Source organism: Conger conger, chromosome 5 (assembly GCF_963514075.1).
Source record: "Conger conger chromosome 5, fConCon1.1, whole genome shotgun sequence".
Classification (NCBI taxonomy): domain Eukaryota; kingdom Metazoa; phylum Chordata; class Actinopteri; order Anguilliformes; family Congridae; genus Conger; species Conger conger.
Window position 1 is genome coordinate 26,380,932 of NC_083764.1, and position 21,758 is coordinate 26,402,689.

General features: G+C 42.0%; 1 protein-coding gene across 4 annotated transcripts in view; it reads right to left on the reverse strand.

Moving 5' to 3' along the window:
• LOC133127933 (transcription factor IIIB 90 kDa subunit-like) overlaps positions 1–21,758 on the reverse strand; it is a 68,687-nt gene that overhangs the window by 12,294 nt on the left and 34,635 nt on the right. For all 4 annotated transcript variants that reach the window (XM_061241065.1, XM_061241066.1, XM_061241064.1 and 1 more), the window contains 8 exons: positions 17,762–17,911; positions 11,680–11,773; positions 11,120–11,246; positions 10,672–10,708; positions 9,103–9,195; positions 6,384–6,629; positions 489–550; positions 265–346 (listed from right to left, as the gene is read on the reverse strand). In XM_061241065.1, the coding sequence (XP_061097049.1) occupies positions 265–346; positions 489–550; positions 6,384–6,629; positions 9,103–9,195; positions 10,672–10,708; positions 11,120–11,246; positions 11,680–11,773; positions 17,762–17,911 (891 nt within the window). The remainder of the gene's footprint in view (positions 1–264; positions 347–488; positions 551–6,383; positions 6,630–9,102; positions 9,196–10,671; positions 10,709–11,119; positions 11,247–11,679; positions 11,774–17,761; positions 17,912–21,758) is intronic.

The window sequence follows — 21,758 nt, forward strand, 5'->3', positions numbered from 1 at the left end:
AAGCATTAGGACAGAGACAAAATTTTAAAGAGCTATAACCATGTAATTCCTACATTGATGTAATTCCTACATTGATGTAATTCCCCATCGGGACCCTCAAATTAAAGTGTGGACTGTTGGCTTTAATTTGGGCATTTACATTGATATGGAGTGAATTGTGTAGGAATTACAGCCCTTTAAAATTCTGTCTCTGTCCAAATACTTACGGACCTCACTGTGAATGTGCGATGAGTGTGCTGTGTGAGACAGCTGGTCGCTCTTTACCTCTCTGTTCTTTCAGATATTCTTCGTTCTGCTTCATCCAGAGCTCGGTCTTAATCTCAACCTCTTTGTCATTCAGAATGTACTGCAGTTAGAGAATACGGGAATTTGTCAACATCAATGCCAGGGTGTACATCGCTTGAGCTTGGGAATATCTATTTATCATTAAACTTCATAATGCTGTGTGAAGTGATAAGAAACAACTAACTGAAAGCAGAAAGACTCACCCTCTCGATCTCCTCTTCATCGATGCCATCCAGGTTCAGCTCTCCGTTATCAGGATTGTCCTCTGAAATAAAACAGGAAGCGTTTAATGTATCAGTGAAGCATGATACTGTTTCTTCCCCCTTGTTAAGCAGCCAGCCAGTGGCACAGCCACTTCTTCCAGATGTAAGAGCAGGCAGGTAAATGGCTTACGTCTGAAACAGAACACAACCTTTCATTCTGGCATCTGGGCTATTTAAAGTGCCAATCTATGATTTTTTCATATGAACAAATGCCCTATTTGAGACATATTTACACTTGCATTTCTATAGAAATGACCATTAAGACAAATTATGTTGCTCATTTCATTTCTATAAATTACAATTGTAAGTTAGTGGAGGGCCCAGCACTCCCGCCCTGTATGGGAGTGTACGCAGGGAACCCACGGAAGCCTAAGGAAGAAACGAGTTTTGCGAGAGCAGAGATGCGTAGTTTGAATGACACGTACTTGCAGCAGTAACGCAGGAGAGTTTGAGCAGCATAAACAAAAGAGTAGAAGGAGTTTGAACACAGTTGTCTTTGCAGTAACTTTACAACAATGAAAGTACAAGTAGTAAAGCGACAAAAAACGGAAAACCACCCTGACAATCATGTAATCAGAATCTGTATGTAATCAGAAGAAGGAAAACATCTGATAGGGCTGTACGTCATGGGGAACTATGGGAACTGAAGTGTAGAATAGACCTCCAGTGACTGTTATGACTGGCAGTCACCATGGGTGGCCGCTACATCGTAGATTGCCACTTTAAGGACAGAAAATGAACCAGGTGCATCTTTACATCAGGCTAGTCTTGTGAATGCCACCAGTGCATCATCAACACAGTCATTGTCCTCATCATCATCATAATGGAAGGCTGAGGAAGAGCACAGTTCCCCCATGGGGAGGGCTATTTCCCGGGAAGCACTCAACTCTTTAAGGGAGCAGCCGCTTATGACGTGCGAACCCCCGCAGGGCTGGTGAAGCAGCTGTCTGATTACATCATCAGAGGTGCCCCCAAACCCCCCCGGTGCCTATTGAGGAAGAGCTACATGCCTTAGCGTAATTCATAATTCATGCTGTATGTATGATTTATTCCCTTCAAGTCAGAAAAACAATGTTCAATAAATGTTAAGTAGGCCTTCCGTTTGCCTGAAAAAAATATTTTGTTGACATTGAAAATTATCATACAATGGCTTCAGAATATATTCAGACCCCTTCTCATTTTGCACTTTATTGTGTTGTAGATTTAATTTTAAAATTGTCATTTTGGCCATCAATCTACAATCAAAAACACATAATGACAAAGTTAAAACTTGTTTTTAGACATTTTTGCTAATTTATTGAAAATAAAAAAATGAAATCTGACAATGCCAAGAGACATAGCATCATTACTGCCAGTTTACACCAGGTTCATGTAGCTGATGTTCAGCATACAGAGATTATAGCTATTGCTCATTTCTCTTCCGTCCCTAGTTAGGCTTTTTTATGAATAAAAATAAGACAGAATGTGTTAAATGGAAGATGGTAAGAAATATACACAATTAAAATACAAACATTCAATAGATGTTAAATACATACACACATAGCACATTGTTACAAAAAATATATATATGTGTGTTATATATACTATATAAAAGGTAGTAGAAAAGTATTTCATAACAAGCTAAGTTATTATATTAAATGATATGATGAGCGAGCAGCTCTGTTTTTGTTTCCACCAACATTTGACCTTCACACTAAAATCCTTTATATTTGTGATAGCTTTTATTTATATTAGCAAGGATAATAAAGAAAATGTATTATTTAACTTTATTGCTATAGTACACTAATAAAAAAGCAGTTTGAAAGTAGCAAGCAAACACAAGTCAACGTGTACCCATCACTTTGTAATGGTCTTTGTTTGGTGTTCGAAGGTATTTGGTGTTGGGACTTGCAGTTGGGGCACAGGTTCAAATTTTAAATAAATCTAATAAATAACTAATAAAGTGCACACTGAGTGTAGATGCTTTCATGTGGATTCGGTGACACAAGAAACATCCTCTGCTTGCTGCACTTGGAAAACAAACTAAGCGCAGTGTTCTGGATTGTCCCATAAAGGTCTGAAGGATATGGAGTTTACAGGAATCCTGTCAGATTTTGTGCTGTGGATGGGGAAGTGAGTGAGTGTGTGTATGTGTGCCTGCATACATACATGTGTGCGTGTGCATGTGTGTGTGTGAATATACATGTGCAATGTATGTTTGTACATTGTGTATGCCAGAGAGAGACACAGGCTCTCTTTGTGATGGGAATCGTTAGGATTTTATCGATAGTATGACTCTCTATTGATAAGACAAAGAAGAAGAAGAATTGTTGTCTGTTCTATAACAAAATATTATTTCTTCAGCAGCAATGTTTTAAATGAGTCGCCCTTATAGGCTATATAATATCTCACTGACAACAACAAATGTAAAATTAATAAATTCATAAAAAGCATTATTCTTTAAGTAGATAAAAGTAGTCAACAACTGCATTTCTGCAGATTTACAGTGCCCTCCATAAAGTTTTGGCCAAAGACCCATTATGTCTTGATTTGCCACAATTTCTGATTTGGAATCACGCAATTAACACATGGTAAAATGCACATTGTCATTTTTATACATTTTGGTTTCACCATGTCGAAATTACAGCGGTGTTTATACATAGTCCCCCCATTTCAGGGCACCATGTTTGGGACACATGGCTTCACATGTGTTTGTAATTGCTAAGGTGTGTTTAACCACTGTCCACAGAAGACTTCATGACAGAAATACAGAGGCTGCAATGCAAGATGCAAACCACTGGTAAGCTGCAAAAACAGGATGGCCAGGTTACAGCTTATCAGAAGTACTTAAAAGGGCAACCACAGTTCTGGAAAAGGTCTTATGGACAGATGAGATGAAGATGGCAAAGGCAAAGTATGGAGGAGAGAAGGAACTGCCAAAGACCCAAAGCAGCCCCCCTCATCTGTGAAACACAGTGGTGGGGGTTTTATGGCCTGAGCATGTATGGCTGCTGATGGTACTGGCTCACGTATCTTCATTGATGATATAACTGCTGTAGTAGATTGTCAATTCTTGAGTGGCCAAGTCAGTCACCCGATCTGAGCCCAATTGAGCATCCCTTTCATATGCTGAAGAGAAAACGTAAGGGGACTAGCCCCAAAAACAAGCATGAGCTAAAGATGGCTGCAACACAGACTTGGTTATGTCCATGAATCACATACTTCATGCAGTCATTGCATGCAAAGGATATGCAACAAAATACTAAGCATGACTACTTTCATTTACATAACATTGCTGTGTCCCAAACATTATGGTGCCCTGAAAAGGGGAGATTATGTATTAACACTGTGGTAATTTCTACATGGTGAAACCGAAATGTATTAAAATGCCCTTTATTAAAATCTGACAATATGCGCTTTAACCACATATGATTAAATAAATGATAATGTCTCAAACATTATGGAGGGCACTGTATATTATGTTTGGTCGACAGATGCTTGGCAAAATGTATTGCCTCCCATACTAATTGTTTAATTCCATTTGTGGTAACGAGCATTGTCACCATCGACTTGAGTAAAGTGCAAGACCGTATATTTCTTTGGGGTTGTTCCATAAACACGGCAGGCATTTGGTCAATCCAAATTTGAGTGTGAGAGATATCCTGTTTATGCAATCTGTATCTTAATGTCTTACTGGGATAACAAAATATTCAGTATATTAATATTAATGCAAAGTGGAAATTGGGTCAGACAGAGAGAGAAAACAGAAGCATTATATTTTTTGATGTTTCTATAAATGACTAGAAACTTGGCCCTATGGAAAACTCACTTCTAATTTCTCCAGTATCAATAGCAGAACCAATAACGTTGGACCTTATCAACTCTCCAGCTTTTAATTTTGGGGGTATCCCTGGAGGTTTATTTTGCTTAAGCTTACCAATTGATGTCCCAGCATCAGCTCTACAAGTGTTTCCCTGGAGACTGAGAGTGATGCAGAAATGAATTTATCCAATGACCTGTCTTCACCTGATGCTTGTTAAAAAAAGATCTGTTTCTCCATTTGAAATAGTTCACACGTTTATACGTTTACCTATGTGTCAATACCCATCCTGGAATAAAACTTTTGAAATTAAATTTTATTTATTTATTTTTCTTTATAAAAGCAGATTTCAAAAATAGGATATGACAAGGTCTTATCATAATTAAATCTGAACGTTTTATCTTTTATCACACTGCTTTTTATTGAAATCTTGATAGCACCTTGTGGTTTTGAGCTAGTTCAATCCAGGAAAGAGAAAATGGTGCTTCCTCTTCCAACATATGACACACACACACACACAAAAAAACTTTTCAGTCCCAGGGTCTCAGCTTGCCTCAAATGTTTGCCAGAGCCCTTATTACAAATGACACACCTTACACAAGGTGACCTGATTTAAATCTTCTTTCAATTTGGAATGCCCAGGCCTGCAACCTGTCTCATTGCAGTGACATCCATCTAAGATCATTAACCAAAGAACTAGTCGTTACCCAACTTGCTATATTCCCACTGGATGCAGTGGTGGTGCTAGCCTTTCATAGATATGGCTGCAGGGCTCCCGGCCCCGTGCAAAGCCCTACCCGACAAAGAGCATTGCTCAATAACTGGCACGCTGCCACTTGGTGACTAGAGAGTGATCACAAGTCTTATATATAAGAGTTAATTTATGATTATATGCTAATAGGCAACTGCTCTGCTTCATAATAATACAATATTGAAGTGGATTACCAGCAGGTAACCACCTACAGTTGACCACCCAAATGGATGTTCTTCAAAAAACCAGTAATTAGACGTAAAACAAAAATAAATAGCACACTTAATAATAATCATCATAATCAAAAAGTGGCAAAACAATTAGAAAATTATTTATGATCAAATTTCAGCATAGACCCTGACCAGAATGCAGTATTAGGCTGGTACGTGCTGGTCTGGTCATTGCTTTGAAGCTAAATTTAAACAGCATTCCAGTGTATGCACTGGAACCCAGAAATTACAGGTAGCCCACAGAAGTGTTTAATAATTAGAGGGTTTTACAGTGTTGTGCATAGAACAACGCAAAGAAAAAAAATTAGTCCCATTTTATAGATACAGTGGCTTCAGGATGTAACGTGAACGTATCTGAAGTAGAGGGCTGGGTGAAATTTCTGACATTTCCGAACACGTTTCCATGGGTCATATCTCAGCTAATGTTGTTAGTAACAAGTTTATCTTTACACAGTCAGATTGTGCTCTGAGATTACTCACATTTCCAAATAAAATTCTGACCCCTCAAAATTGATCGGCAGAGAAAAAAGTTAATTTTCCAGACAAATATCTCCTAAAGTAAAGTAGATGCATGTTTTCGGAGACAATATATGAATTCTACATACAAAACTACCTGCAGATAGAAATGTTTAGGGATTTTGTTCGCAAAGTTATGGGCCTGTAAAAATCACATTCTTCGTGACACCCGGCAAAATTGAAATGGCTCTACTGGCCATACAATAGTATGAAGCTCAAAATTCTACCAACTGAAAATCTGAGAGGTCCTGTGGTGCAACAGTTGGAGTTAATTTATTTTGCTTTTAATTGGTTTTAATTTATTTTCATGGGTGGCACAAAAGCATTATTTTTTAAAATGTGTATAAAGAATGCCATTCTAGTCTCCACCTCAGTAAAGACACATTATCCTTAGAGAGAACATAAAGTTTTGCTGTCTGTAGCGAAGACTGCATTAAACGTCTATCGCCCTCACCTTGAATAATCCATAACCAATGTTCACTATATTGGTTTGTTCTGTGCCCTGTGGTCATGTACATTTGAGCTGTGTAACATCTCACCATCCTCCTTCTCCTCGTCGATGCACTCCCGGATGGTGTCTGTGAGACCCAGGCTGGCGGCAGTTGGCAGGGGGCCCAGCAGGGGGAGCTGTTTGGGCAGCGGGGGGGCCAGGGTTGCTTGATCTTGCTCCTCCTCCTCTACGGCCCCCGTGAGCACCCCGCTGAGGAGCTCCCGGTTGAGGTGTTCGGCTGCCGCCTCAAGCTCCTCGTCCTCCCCGTCCTGGCTGACAGGGTCCTCTGGGGAGTCTGCGGCCGAGGCCAGAAGGACAACATGGGTCAGAGCCTTAGAGTGTATAATAGAGACAGTGACATGAAGAAAACGCAGAGTAAATGGACTTGTCTGTGAGCTCAGGGAAAAAATCTGAAAATCTGAAAATATATAGCATACATTGAAGTATATAAGCGGAAATTTTATGCCAACCATGAGCCCAATGGGAAAATAGAAGAAAAATATAGGTATTACTTTATCAAATCAATTCATATGAATTCGCAAAGCTAATAGCTCAAAAGCTGGCCCCTTGGTCAGAGCCTCTCCGGAGGCGTTTCCATAGCAACGGCTGCCCAACAGCTCTCAACTGGACAAGGATTGCAACTCAGGAAAAGGGGAGATTGCCCCCACCCAAAACTCTACTTTCATTATCTCACATTCCTTCCACCTCTTTTCTGTCTTTTTCAGGAAACCTGCTAGCGGAGTATCTTTCATAAAACCACAGAGCTCATTTCAAAGACACAGATTAAGCTTAATCCAGGACTAAAGTGAGTTTCGTACAGATCTCCATTCAAAATGTAATTTAGTCTAGGACTAGGCTTAATCTGTGTCAGTCAAACTGGCCCTGAATGTGATAATAATGTATGTATGAAGTATAATGTATAATGTATGAAGTGTATGTATGTTACTTCTAGATTAAAAAAAAAAAGTTTATAACTCATCAATAGTCTCCCTGAAAATAGAAGCTCTGGCCAGTAGCTTTTCTGATTCACTCGCACACCTGTGGGTAGGTTAAGTTTAAGACTGTTAAGAGCATTCAACAAAAAGTGAAATCTCCCTCATATTTGCTGAGATAATGTGTTAAAATGTAATACCCCACTATTTTCTGTTTTAAGATGGAGATCAGACAATATGTTTTTTTCCCATTATTATTCAGTCCGGAAACCACTCGCTGTGCTGATGTGATTGTAAATGTCAGCAAGCTGGACATAATTTGATTGACTGATTGCTAGATGATTTGTGCGCACAAAACCCAAATGAGATATTACAGCCGAACGGACCACATGAAAAGCACAGTTTTCCAAGTGATATTTAGCAACTTCATTTCTCTGTTACCACGAGTGATTAAACGGCTCATTAAAGCTGGCCAACAATCAGTCGAGCCTTCGCAAGAGAAGAAATCTTTCAGTACTGCTGCAGCCAAAGCCTGCAGTAGAGAGAAATCCAAAATTATCACTCAACAGAAGCACTACTGAAGTGTCCAATATCGCTCTTTCTACCTAACAATTTCCAGTGATTCGAAACCAGCCAATTGAAGTTAGAGATAAGTGCAACTGCTCTGAGCTAAAATCCTCTGGTAAACTTTCTCATATGTAACTGCTTTAACTGCGATGACATGAAAATGAAATTTAAAATAATAAAAAGCCAGACTAAAATATGTAGGGAATAATACCCAATGAACTAGTCACCATCTTCCTCATGATGTTATGTTTAGGTGGTTGTGTTTTTTTTGTGCCCATTACCAGACTTGTGATGGTCAATTACCATCTGTCTCTTCTGAATTGACTGTACTTTGGCTTTTCCCATGCTGATGGATGATAAAAAAACATGTTACCTCATTTATATTGTACAGTGCTACTCAATTCAACATCCTGCGGGCCGCAGTGTTTGCAGGCATTTGTTTCAACCGTGCACTACACCACCTGATTTCACAAATTAGCTTATCTGAACCAAGCAGGTAAAAAAATTAGTAGTGAAATCAGGTGGTGTAGTGCACGGTAGGAGTAAATACCTGTAAACACTGCGGCCCGCAGGACATCAGGTTGAGTACGTACAATTTCACTTTGTTTAATTTCATTTACAATAATTGTTAGGGGAGCCAAAAATTTTGACACCTATGTTTTTCAGTTATTTTTATTAATTATTTATTTATTTATTATTGAATTAAATAACATGAGAGTGAGAGTAAACATGAGAGTAAATGTATTGAAATAAAAGTATGTATTTTGCCATATGTTTGAATTCACAGATTATTATTGGTGTTTATGTTGTTATTTCATTAATTTTGGAGCCCAATGTAGATATTTCGCCTATCATTGATTTCAAGCTCTTGATCAGGGCATGACTCTTCACAGCTACTGTACATCCAACAGGTGGCAAACACTTTACCATCTGAATGACACAATGCAAAAAGTGACTGTCTTAACAAGCAATAGGATTGTAATATTGTAATAGTAATAAGACTTAAATAATCTTAAATATTAGCTTGTTTTAAGTTAATGTTTGCTTGACAAGTGAAATTTTCTTACGCCACTGGCAAATTTTGAAATGAGTCGTACTGTCTTTCCTCATTGGCAATATTTTCCTCATACTTAGGAAACAAAAGTAAAAGAAATATGTCTATAAGACAAAAATACTTCTTTTTTTTGCAGTGTAAAAGGGCAGCCATTTTGAGTCAAAACGGTCATAATTAAAACACTCAGTTTTGTACATCCATGGCAGGCACCGTACCGTTTCTGGCGTATGACGCATAGATCCCCCTCAGTTTGGGCCTGCTGTTCTCCAGCTCTGTCTCAATCTCATCCTGGTAAGAGCAGATCTCACCTGCAGCCAAAGCAAACAACCCTCATGATATTTACAATACATGTGGAAAATGTTTACTTAAGAAGAAAATAACACTGACACATTCTGCATTCAGATATATATATTTTTTTAAAATGTTGCGCGGTTTTAGATTTCTTTTTAAAACACCAGCCTTTTCAATATAAACATGAGAGCACAGTGCGAGATAATGTTGCACTTCAGTAGATCACTGTTTAGAGCCTTGTTATCACTGTGATGTTACATCTTAATGTATACCATTAGGAACTATATGCATACTAAAAGTAAAAAATAAATAAATTTTTTTACCCTTTATTCATTTTCTGTATAGCAGGATGTAGACATATACCCACTGAGCACTTTATTAGGATGATACTGGGTAGGGCCTCCTTCAGTTTTGTTCAAAAGATGTTGAAAGCATTCCTTTGAGATTCTGGTCCTTGTTGACATGATTGCATTATGGAATTTCTGCAGATTTGTCAGCTGCGAATCTCCCGTTCTACCACATCCCAAAGGTGTGCTATTGAACTCAGATCTGGTGACTGGGAAGGCCAATGAAGAACATTGAACACATTGTCATTTTCATGAAACCAGTTTGAGTGACATTGTGTATTATCATGCTGGAAGTAGCCATTAGAAGATGAGTAAATTGTGGCCATGAAGGGATGCACACCATTACACCACAGCCTTGAATGTTGACACAAGGTAGGTTGGGTCCATGGATTCATCCTGTTGTTGCCAAATTCTGAGCCTACCCTCTGTATGCCTCAGTAGAAATTCATTGAGATTCGTCAAACCAGTTTTTCCTTCTTGGTGCGCCTGTGCCCACTGCAGCCTCAGCTTTCTGTTCTTGGCTGCCAGAAGTGGAACCCAACGTGGTCTTCTGCTGTTGTAGCCCATCCATGTTGTGTATTCTGAGATGCTTTTTTGCTCACCACAATTGTACAGAGTGATTATCTGAGTTACCATAACCTTTCTGTCAGCTCGACCATTCTCCGTTGACCTCATCGACAAGCCGTTTCCGTTTGCAGAACTGCCGCTCACTGGATGTTTTCTGTTCTTCGCATCATTCTGAGTAAACTCTAGAGACTGTTGTGTGTGAAAATCCCAGGAAATCATAATTTCTTCCCCATTTTGATGGTTGATGTGAACATTAAGTAGGTATACTAAAGTGCTCAGTGAGTGTATATGCTAACTTAGGGTTAACAGTTTAATGGAATTAACTATAAAACAAACAGTGAAACTAACAGCTAAAAACTTGGCAGTAACACTTCAGAATATAAAGGTTCATATGAAACCCTGTATTTCTAACAGAAAACATTTCCTCAGGAGTTTATTATTCCAGTATATATTAAAAATGTGAATCTTAAACATAGCCTTCATGTATACGTTCTTAAAGGGGAGAACTTCACTCAAGTATTTCAGGGCTACTCATGAGCAATATGTACTGACCCTGACAATTTATTAAAAAAAGATCACCTTGAACTTCATCAAGCTCGGCCAATTCTTGTTCAAGCTAAAAAGAAAGAACAAAGTTAATAATAAATTATAGAGGAGGGAACACAAGTATAGCCCATGAAACTGCCAATACCTACTGAGATGTTTGGTGGTTTATTCACTGACAGCCTACATGAAAATATGAATTTGATGTTGGACTGATTGGATTAGTGCAATCCTCTTAAACTCCTGTTGTAATCCGACCTGGGTCAAATACTTTTCTACATTTTACTGAGCTTGTCTGGTGTATTGAAACCTATGGAATACTCTCAAAAAGTGCAAACCCCACCTCTTGGTCTTCTTGGTTGGCTCAATTGCACCAGGCAAGATTGAACACAGAAGAGTATTAGAATCCAAAACAATTATGTATTTGACCCAGGCCTGGTTATATTCAGATCGCCAACTGAGACCGCTGAATCTAGGGGCTCACCTGTTGCAGTTTCAGTTTCTTCTGCCCAGTGATGAATGCTGGTGGGTCACATTCCTGCTCAAGGTCTACTTTCATGAACTCGTCGATGGTCAGCTGACTCGTGGGTGTATCTTCAAACTCTGTCAACCTGCCCAATGAATATTGGATAGGGGAGGAGTTGTGCATGGATGGGACAACTCAGAACAGGCACAATCATACAAGTTGCCTTTTGACTCTTCGGGTCTATGAGTTTTAAAATGCAAATTAGTTTGTAATCCATATTCCAGCTTCCTCTTTTTATTAGCCAGACATGTTTCCTATAAATAGAACTGCCAGAATAGGTAGATGTTGCATAGAATAAGGCTATGCAGATTAAACCTTTTGGCAGGACCAGGAATCGATCCCCGGTCCTCGGTGTGCAACTGCAACAAACTGCAACTGCAAGTTCGGTGAAAACAAATACCTACAGTGGTTCCCCAAGACATGGGGTGACCGTGAGAACCACCCTACATGCACCAAAAGGCGTACTGTTATTGGCAAGGGTTACCCCCCCAACCCCGCCCCTCCTGTGGCATACTCACCTCTTCCTCAGTGTGGCCTCACACACCTTCACCACCCCGATGACGTCTTTCACCGTGCGGCGGAAGTCGTGCATGCGGGCGGCGACCAGTAAGGCTGAAGAAGCAAGGGACAGGAAAGAGAACTTTACAGGCTGTTGTACAGCTTTAATGGAGGCATCCATACCCTGGTGTAAAATACAACAATGACCAGCTTGGAATTACCAGCTACCAGCTGTTTCAAAACTTTTTTCAGCAGGGTAGTTACTCCCTACAACGTCCAAAACACCACCCCAAATGGACCTGACTGCTAACCTAACATATTCAATTCCACTTCTATTTCTATTATATTTCTGTTCTGCTATTTCTATTCTCTGTGATATTAAAAAGCTTTGCCCTTCTCTCTGGAAGCCGTAGTCAAAAAGCTTTTGTGTTAGGAACTATGAACACTGCATATTACTCATGCGAAAAGTTTATAACTTATACAGAGCATGGAGGAGGATTCAGCTAGAATGTGTGGGAGTGTTACATTACATCTTATAAATAGGTGAACATTCTTTGTGGTGGGTAACAATAGGTAGCGTGAAAAAAATCAAACTATTTTGTCAAGGGGATTCAGTGGCTATTCCCTGTTTCACGAAACAAGTCATTGTTCGCCACTGTGTCTCTCTCATATGTAAGTGCATCATTCTGACCAGGTGTTTAGTATCGCTGCGGGTTTTCCTCTTGACGCGGTAACGTTGATTTTTTTTAAATTGCTCATTTGAACAGCAAGGGTTAGGGCTTGAGCCAGGTTGTTTGTCTATTACCTGTTAATCACTTCTACTGGTTGCATACCTGTAGAGTGATTGAACATTTGTCTTAAGTAACTTAAATAGCTGTGGAATTTATCAGTAGATTAGCTTTGATTTGGTATTGCTTGTGAGCAATTGTAGGCCATTTAAATAGGCGTGTCAGAGCGACGCTAGCGTATATTAGACTGGCGAAAGTTGTCCTTAGTCAGTAAGTGCATCATTCTGACCAGGTGTTTAGTATCGCTGCGGGTTTTCCTCTTGACGCGGTAACGTTGATTTTTTTTAAATTGCTCATTTGAACAGCAAGGGTTAGGGCTTGAGCCAGGTTGTTTGTCTATTACCTGTTAATCACTTCTACTGGTTGCATACCTGTAGAGTGATTGAACATTTGTCTTAAGTAACTTAAATAGCTGTGGAATTTATCAGTAGATTAGCTTTGATTTGGTATTGCTTGTGAGCAATTGTAGGCCATTTAAATAGGCGTGTCAGAGCGACGCTAGCGTATATTAGACTGGCGAAAGTTGTCCTTAGTCAGTAAGTGCATCATTCTGACCAGGTGTTTAGTATCGCTGCGGGTTTTCCTCTTGACGCGGTAACGTTGATTTTTTTTAAATTGCTCATTTGAACAGCAAGGGTTAGGGCTTGAGCCAGGTTGTTTGTCTATTACCTGTTAATCACTTCTACTGGTTGCATACCTGTAGAGTGATTGAACATTTGTCTTAAGTAACTTAAATAGCTGTGGAATTTATCAGTAGATTAACTTTGATTTGGTATTGCTTGTGAGCAATTGTAGGCCATTTAAATAGGCGTGTCAGAGCGACGCTAGCGTATATTAGACTGGCGAAAGTTGTCCTTAGTCAGTAAGTGCATCATTCTGACCAGGTGTTTAGTATCGCTGCGGGTTTTCCTCTTGACGCGGTAACGTTGATTTTTTTTAAATTGCTCATTTGAACAGCAAGGGTTAGGGCTTGAGCCAGGTTGTTTGTCTATTACCTGTTAATCACTTCTACTGGTTGCATACCTGTAGAGTGATTGAACATTTGTCTTAAGTAACTTAAATAGCTGTGGAATTTATCAGTAGATTAGCTTTGATTTGGTATTGCTTGTGAGCAATTGTAGGCCATTTAAATAGGCGTGTCAGAGCGACGCTAGCGTCACTCCGTCCCAGTTTGTGATGTTATGTTTCACCCCATCCCAGTCTGCTCTCTCCCTCGAAGACCCCCCCTGCGACGTGGGCCTCCACGGCGTCGGAACCCCTCAAACCTCAGCTATCCCCCGCTGACCCCCTGTGAGGACTTTGCTGTCACAGGGGGACTATGGAACTGCCAGTCTGCCACTCGGAAGGCTGACTTCATCCCTGCGTATGCCTCCCTCCAGTCCCTACAATTCCTTGCCCTAACTGAGACCTGGATCACACCTGACAACACCGCCACTCCCGCTGCCCTCTCATCCTCCTTCTCCTTCTCGCACACTCCCCGGCCTTCCGGCCGTGGCGGTGGTACTGGTCTTTTAATTTCCCCCTCGTGGAAATTCTCCGTTCTCCCCCTCTCTGACCTGTCCATATCCACTTTTGAATTCCATTCTGTTGCAGTATCCTACCCTACTAACCTTTTCATTGCAGTTATCTACCGTCCTCCAGGGCCCCTGGGAAACTTCCTTGATGAGCTAGACACCCTTCTCAGCTCCTTCCCTGAGGATGGCACCCCACTGATTCTCCTTGGAGACTTCAACATCCACCTAGAAGCCTCCCAGTCTGCTGCCTTCCTACCGCTAATCCACTCCTTCGGCCTCTCCCTGCAACACTCTCCTCCAACCCACAAGGCGGGCAATGTCCTAGACCTTGTCTTTGTAAGGAACTGCTCATGCTCCGATTTCACGGTTACCCCTCTGCATACATCTGATCACCACTTCATCTCATTCTCCCTCCCTCTTCCTCCCCATCCTCCTCCCCCTCCTCCCACCCACACTTCCTCAGCCCGCCGTAACCTCCGCTCCCTCTCACCCTCTTCCTTTGCCAGCACCGTCACCGCCTCACTCCCCCCTCTCGAATCCTTCTCCAAACTCCCCGCTGACTCTGCATCTGCCACCCTCCTTTCATCTCTCTCCTCCGCCTTTGACTCTCTCTGTCCCCCTGTCTCAAAGCCACCTCGCACATCCCCTCCCAGTCCTTGGATATCTGACACCCTCCGTACCTCCAGGGCCAGCCTCCGCGCAGCGGAGAGGAAGTGGGGGAAATCCAGAGACGCTTCCGACCTCATGACTTACCAGTCTCTCCTGGCGGCATTCTCTTCCGATGTCACTGCCGCCAAAGCAAAATACTATCAAACGCAAATTCAGAACTCTGCTTCTAACCCCCGGAAACTTTTCTCCATTTTCTCCTCTCTCCTCAACGCACCGCCTCCTCCTCCTCAGTCCTCCTTCGCTGCTGATGACTTTGCTGATTTCTTCGATGAGAAGGTCGCAGTCATCCGCAGATCCTTTACAACCGCCGCCCCCCTCACTGTGCCCTTCCCCCCCTCTAGGCCCATCCCTTCCTTTTCCACTTTCTCCCCCCTTACAGACTCTGATGTTTCTCAACTCCTGCTCTGCCACCGCCCTACAACCTGTGCCCTTGACCCTATCCCCTCTTCTCTTCTTCAAACTATCACACCTGACATTCTCTCATTTGTCACCTCCCTTGTCAACTCCTCCCTGTCTTCCGGCTGTTTTCCGGCATCCTCCAAGAGGGCCCACATCACTCCGCTGCTAAAAAAGCCTACCCTGGATCCCTCCATCATCCAGAACTACCGCCCGGTATCTCTTCTTCCTTTCCTTTCTAAAACTATAGAACGAGCCGCTTCTACTCAACTTTCTTCCTTCTTTTCTAACAACAACCTGCTAGACCCCCATCAGTCTGGCTTCAGATCGGGCCACTCGACAGAGACTGCGCTCCTCTCCGTCAGTGAGTCACTTCATGCCGCACGAGCAGCCTCCCTCTCCTCTGTCCTCATTCTTCTAGATCTCTCTGCTGCCTTCGACACTGTGGATCACTCCATCCTCCTGTCTGCCCTGTCAGCAACGGGCATCTGTGGCACAGCCCTGGACTGGATTGAGTCCTACCTCTCTGGTCGCTCCTTCCAGGTTGCCTGGGCTGGTTCGGTATCGACACCTCGGCCCCTCGCCACAGGAGTTCCCCAGGGCTCAGTCCTTGGCCCGCTTCTTTTTTCTCTCTACACTCGCTCCCTTGGCCCTGTGATCACTGCACATGGGCTATCCTACCACTGCTATGCGGACGATACCCAACTCTTCGTCTCGTTCCCGCCGTCTGATACGCAGGTTTCAGCCCGTATCTCTGCTTGCCTGAGGGACATCCAGAGCTGGATGGACAACCACCATCTAAAGCTCAACCCAGGTAAAACTGAAATGATATTCATCCCTGCTAATACCTCTCCCCATCTGGATCTCTCCATTTCCCTCGGGGATACCACACTCATGCCGTCACCCAGTGCAAGGAACCTCGGCGTGGTGATGGACAGCAGACTGTCCCTTTCCGAGAACATTGCGGCGGTGACCCGGTCTTGCAGGTTCTTCCTATACAACATACGGAGAATCCGCCCCTTTCTCACCCCCTACTCGACCCAGCTCCTGGTCCAAGCGATGGTTCTGTCCCGCCTGGACTACTGCAATTCCCTCTTGGCTGGCCTCCCAGCGTCCGCCATCAGACCCCTCCAACTCATCCAGAATGCAGCAGCTCGTCTGGTCTTCAACCTTCCCAAATACTCACATGTCACCCCCCTGCTTACTTCCCTCCACTGGCTGCCTGTCATGGCTCGCATCAAATTCAACACATTGGTGCTAGCCTTCCAAGCAGTTAAAGGGTCTTCCCCAGCTTATCTGCAAAAAATCATCAGACCCTACACCCCTGCCAGACCTCTTCGTTCAGCCTCCACAGGCCGCTTGGCACCTCCCCCTCTCAGAACCTCCACCTCACGCTCACGACTACTGTCTGTTCTGGCTCCACGGTGGTGGAACGAACTCCCCGTTGAGGTCAGAACTATAGAATCTCTCCCCACCTTCAAGCGCAAGCTGAAGACACACCTCTTCAAACAGCACCTCTCCCCATCCCTCCCTACCTCCCTGTGAACCTTAATTGTTGTCTCTGTGACTTGTGTATCGGTATTTTAGTTGGCTAGGTAAGCAGTGTTTGGATAGTTAACTTTGGTGACTTTTGCTCTGTTTGTTTGTTTGTTCAAAAAAAAAAAAAAAAAAAAAATGGCCCTTGTCCTTATCTTTGTTGTACAGGTAGCAGTTGAAATTGTACTTACCTCTAGGGTCTTTCAGCGAACTTATCCCTGGTTATGGGTATGCACTTTGTTGTACGTCGCTCTGGATAAGAGCGTCTGCCAAATGCCAATAATGTAATGTAATGTAATATGTAAAAGTGCTTGTGTCCCAATCTCCCTTTCTATCTACCTAGGCCATGTCAAAAAAGCAATGCTGTCATGATCAATTATTTCCTCAGAGGCAAAGAGAAGTAGGGTTATGATACGTAGAAACCTCTAGACTCTTTAGTTTTCTGTAACCTTGTGTTTAGTTGACTGACTCAAGCTACTTTGTTATATGCAGCAGGTGTTAAAGGTGTACCCAAGTGGGCTTTTGTGGTTACTCACAAGCATGCCCCCTTCCCCCCATGATGTTGCCCTGAAAATATCCACATTAGTAATGGAGTGACCTCATCTAAACTTCTCCCCTCTTCTGTAAAGGCTATAAATTATTAATAATTAATTATTAATTATTCAGATATTGCAGCGGGGATATGGCTGAAAACTAAAAACCAAAGGCTGAATCGCACTCCGGAAGTTGATCCTTCTAATCCTGGTGCAACAGCTTCCGACCATATCCATGGCAGAATAAAATCTCTACATTGGACTCACTGACCTACAGTATCTACTGTAGGTTCAGTTATCATGCTGAGAAAAAAAATATTCTTTGACAGCATGAGACTGCTATAGCTACAAAACACCTGTAAATGAAAATAAATTTTAACTTCTCCAACATGGACAGTACATCTTGCAATGCTGGACTGCTTTTACTTGTTTTGTTACTTTTTACTCGGTTACTCGGTTTTTTTACCACAAATACACTTCCATTGCCTCACCCATGGTGATCACATGATATCATTGGCTATTCCATGCAGTAATAGATGCCAATAAATCAACATCAGAAATGAAATTAATTTATCCTCACATCACTGACTGTGCGAAGGGAGGGCACACCCTCTACACCAGAGATGTTTAAGCCTGGGGGAAACATATTTGGCAAGAGAGGCATACCTGCCCCGCACAGCCCAGACGGCCGGCGACCCATGTGCATCCAGTCCCTCTTCATCCTCTGCAGAAGCCGTAGAGCAGTCATGGAGACCTCGTGGTTCTTATCCCCAAACTCCAGCATGTGGGCGAAGCGGGGTATGTAGAGGCAGGGGTCTGGAGAAACGGCAGGGTAGGGACAGCAGGTCAAGAGTAGAGCAGGGAACCCTGCACCAGTCAAACCCAGGCACACAGCGGCCGGGTGAAATTCCCGGGCCGGGACAAGATTATCTTATTATAACATTACATTACATTACAGGCATTTAGCAGGCGCTCTTATCCAGAGCGACGTACAACGAAGTGCAGATTCAACACAGGGACAATTGTGATGAGGACCCTAGAGGACAGTATGGTTCCAAGTGCTAGCGTGACCATATAGATACAATTGGAACCCTTGAAAATTACATCAATTTCCAAACAAGCATACCACTAATCATGGCAGTGAGGTAGGGAGAGAAAGGTGGAGCCTATAGGGATGAGTCTTCAGTCTGCACTTGAAAGTGGTCAGAGACTCTGCTGTTCTGATATCCGCAGGAAGGTCATTCCACCACCGTGGGACCAGAACAGACAGCAGTCATGAACGATAAGTGCAGGTACAGCAAGGGGTGTCCCGAAGTAGCGGAACGGAGTGGTCTTGCTGGTGTATAAGTTAAGTGATTGAATATATGTTGTAGGGGTCTGATTCTCGAAGGCCAGCCAGCAGAGAATTGCAGTAGTCTAGGCAGGACAGCCAGCCGCCAGCTGTTTCAAAACATTACTTGAGCTGGTCAAACTACATCAAAATGAGAGCTGGTCTGAACTGATTAACCAGCTAAACCATGTCAAGCTGAGAGCTGGTCTGAACGGGTCAACCAGCTACCAGCTGTCTCAAAACCTAGCTTGAGCTGTTTTCAGCAGAGTATTATTCCTGTCCTGTACCAACTTTAATTCTGACCCCCGGCTGTATTTTGTAGCTGTATAATGGAAATAATATACTATATATAATATTGTATAATATGTAGAGTTTTTGTGAGTGACTATGGTGGCACACAGATTTTATATATTTATGGATGAAAAGCTAGTAATTTGGGAGACATTAAGAAGATGACACACAAAATGTCAAAATTGGATTTTGTTGGCTTAAAACAGTGGTGCCCAATGCATAGATTGCGGTCGACCATTCTGGTATATTGGGTGATATTTCTTAAAAGTGCATCAGTTACATTCAGTCCCATTTTCATTCCTACAGCTTCTGCGGGTACAAGCAACTCCTAAAAGCTGGGATTTTGTCCAGATATGATCTTGACATACAACAAAGTTTGACAATGCATTTTACTATATATGGTACTGGGAAATTTGTGGTGGTGACAGAAAAACCAGGTCCATTTTAGGCAGGGAATGCTTTTAATATCCAATGAATATTGTGTTTTAAATCAAAATTCCTTTGTCCAGATATGATACTGGTCTGTCGAAAAATAATTCAGTTCAGAATAATTCAGGCCTACACAGACTTCAATTTTAATTGAGCTTTATTACGATCATGGAGAGAAGTACAAGCATTTGTAGTTCACACAGGACTCCTGCTGCCTCCTACTAAAACTCTTTGCATTTGAATGGATCTCTAAGGGAATTGGGGGGGTGGGACGAGCTTCAGCTATTAAATTATACTGATAGAGTATGGAACACTTTTGTTGGCTTAATAGTTAGTGAAGTGAAATGAGCCTCAAGCCACTGTGCTGCTGTCAGCAATGCAGTAGATACAACAAGAATTGTTTCAGACAAAAGGGCACATGGTATGCTACTGGAAAATGTAAATCTAGCAGCTCCAAGACTAGATATAGGCACACTAGATACAACATAGGACATAGTTTGTTGTTTATCTATGCTTTAGTTAACAAGCTATGGGCTTGTAATGTCTGGTCTGAGTAATTAATGGGAGAAATTTACCAGTATTTTTTATGAATTCATGTGTCCATGGTCCAATGTCAGTACCCCACCATCGCAAACCACCACCCCCCACCCCCATCACCCTATGAACCAATATTGCCAATATACTGGTTGGTACATCAAATTGTGCTAGCTATCGGAAAAGTAGATCACAAGTCAAAAAGGTGTGGGCACCCATGGTGTAAACTGTCGGGTCAGTTTGTCCCCAAACATAAATGCCGTCATGCATTTTTTTCACACATATTGGGCAGAAAGTGCTTCACTTCAATCCAGGGATAGCAAAGTCAAATCCTGCTAGTCATTGGGGAGTTTCAGCATTTACTGTGCAGTCCGTTAGTATTTAGAAAGTGGTACAATTTCTGTTATTTTGGCTCTGTACTGCAGTACATTGGATTTGAAATCTGATCTGACTTCTGATTAGTCGGGTGTATTCAATTGCTTCCTTGACTTGTACTGGTACAACTCCAGTGTTGACAAATGCCAATAACAGACTCTAAAGGCAGTCAAAAGCCTATAATCAAGACTAGATAGTCAAAGCTTTCTTATACTTGCACTTAACAAGCTGATCTGACAAACCGAAAAAGCTGAAAAGCCAACTGTTCAAATAATTTTGGTCCCCTAGAATGTATATATATATATATATATATATATATATATATATATATATATATATATATATATATATATATATATATATACACACATTCTAGGGGAGGTGGCCAAAATTATTAGAACACCTGACAGATCTGAAAATATTGACCTTTTCTTGCCTCAAAAAAGGTGATTTAATTTCATAATGTTCATGAAACATGTAGATAGTTGCTCTGAGCACAACAAATATCAGATGAAGTGAGTCCTACTGTTTTTATCCACTTTTAACTTTAATATTTGGTATGTCCACCTTTTGCAGCAATTACAGCAGCACATCTCTCTGGCATAGTGTCAATATATTTCCTGAGAACTTCAACATCCCATGCCTTCTGCAACTCAAGCCAAATGCTTTCCTTTGAATGTACAATAGATCTGTCCAGTTTATTGTCCAACTCGCCCCAAATTTGCTCAATGGGGTTGAGGTCCGGACTTTGAGGGGGCCAGTCCATCATTTTTCAACGTTTCAGCAGATTACTTCTGTCGCAGGTAGTTCCAGCAATAGTTAGAAGAATGTTTAGGGTCTTGGAAAAGAAATCCAGGCCCAATAAGACGACTTCCAGATGGTACTCCGTGCCTCACCAGAATGTTGTGGTATACTTTCTTATCCATGATGTCATCAATTTTCACTGTCACCTGTTCCTGAGGCTGAAATGGCACCCCACACCATAATACTACCCCCTCCGTGTTTAACTGTTGGCAAGAGACACTCATTTTTATATCTCTCCCCCTCCCTCCGTTGAACATATACTCTTCGCTTTTTCCCCCCCCCCCTTTTTTTGTTAAATACCGAGACTGTTCAATGGGAACATCATAAGTGTGTGGCCACAAGGCATGAAACCACAATCACTAAGGGACAGGTTTGCACACTGTCAGCCCCAGCAAATTTAGCAGCAGATATCAGCTTAAACTCAGCCGTCAGCAACCAAAGAGTCCAGCAGAGGACAGGCTGTTACACAGCCTTCAATACTGCCCCGTCCAGAATGTTCTTTCATGAGATATATTATCCAATTAATGAGCTTAATTGTGATGTAAATACTCCATTGCCCCGCACTCTCATGAACCTGCACCTTGTGCAACATTGCAGCTTCAATCCAGTTTTGATGTTTCTTTTCCCATTGCTATCTACACGCCTTTCACTGGCAGCGTGGAATTTGAACAATGTAACGTAAATATACATCTTTTCTAAATCGTGTTTCGTTGGGTCCTCCGCAGACTGCAGAAGGGAATGTGACCAATGCGTAACTAAACGCAAAATCCTCCGATTGTTATGCACGACATGACTCGTTGGGAAACTATTTCCATTTGAAGGTGACCAAATTATAAGAGGCAAACTTTCTCCATTGTTAGTTCATCGTATGATGATAAGCAAACATTTAGCTATCTGACT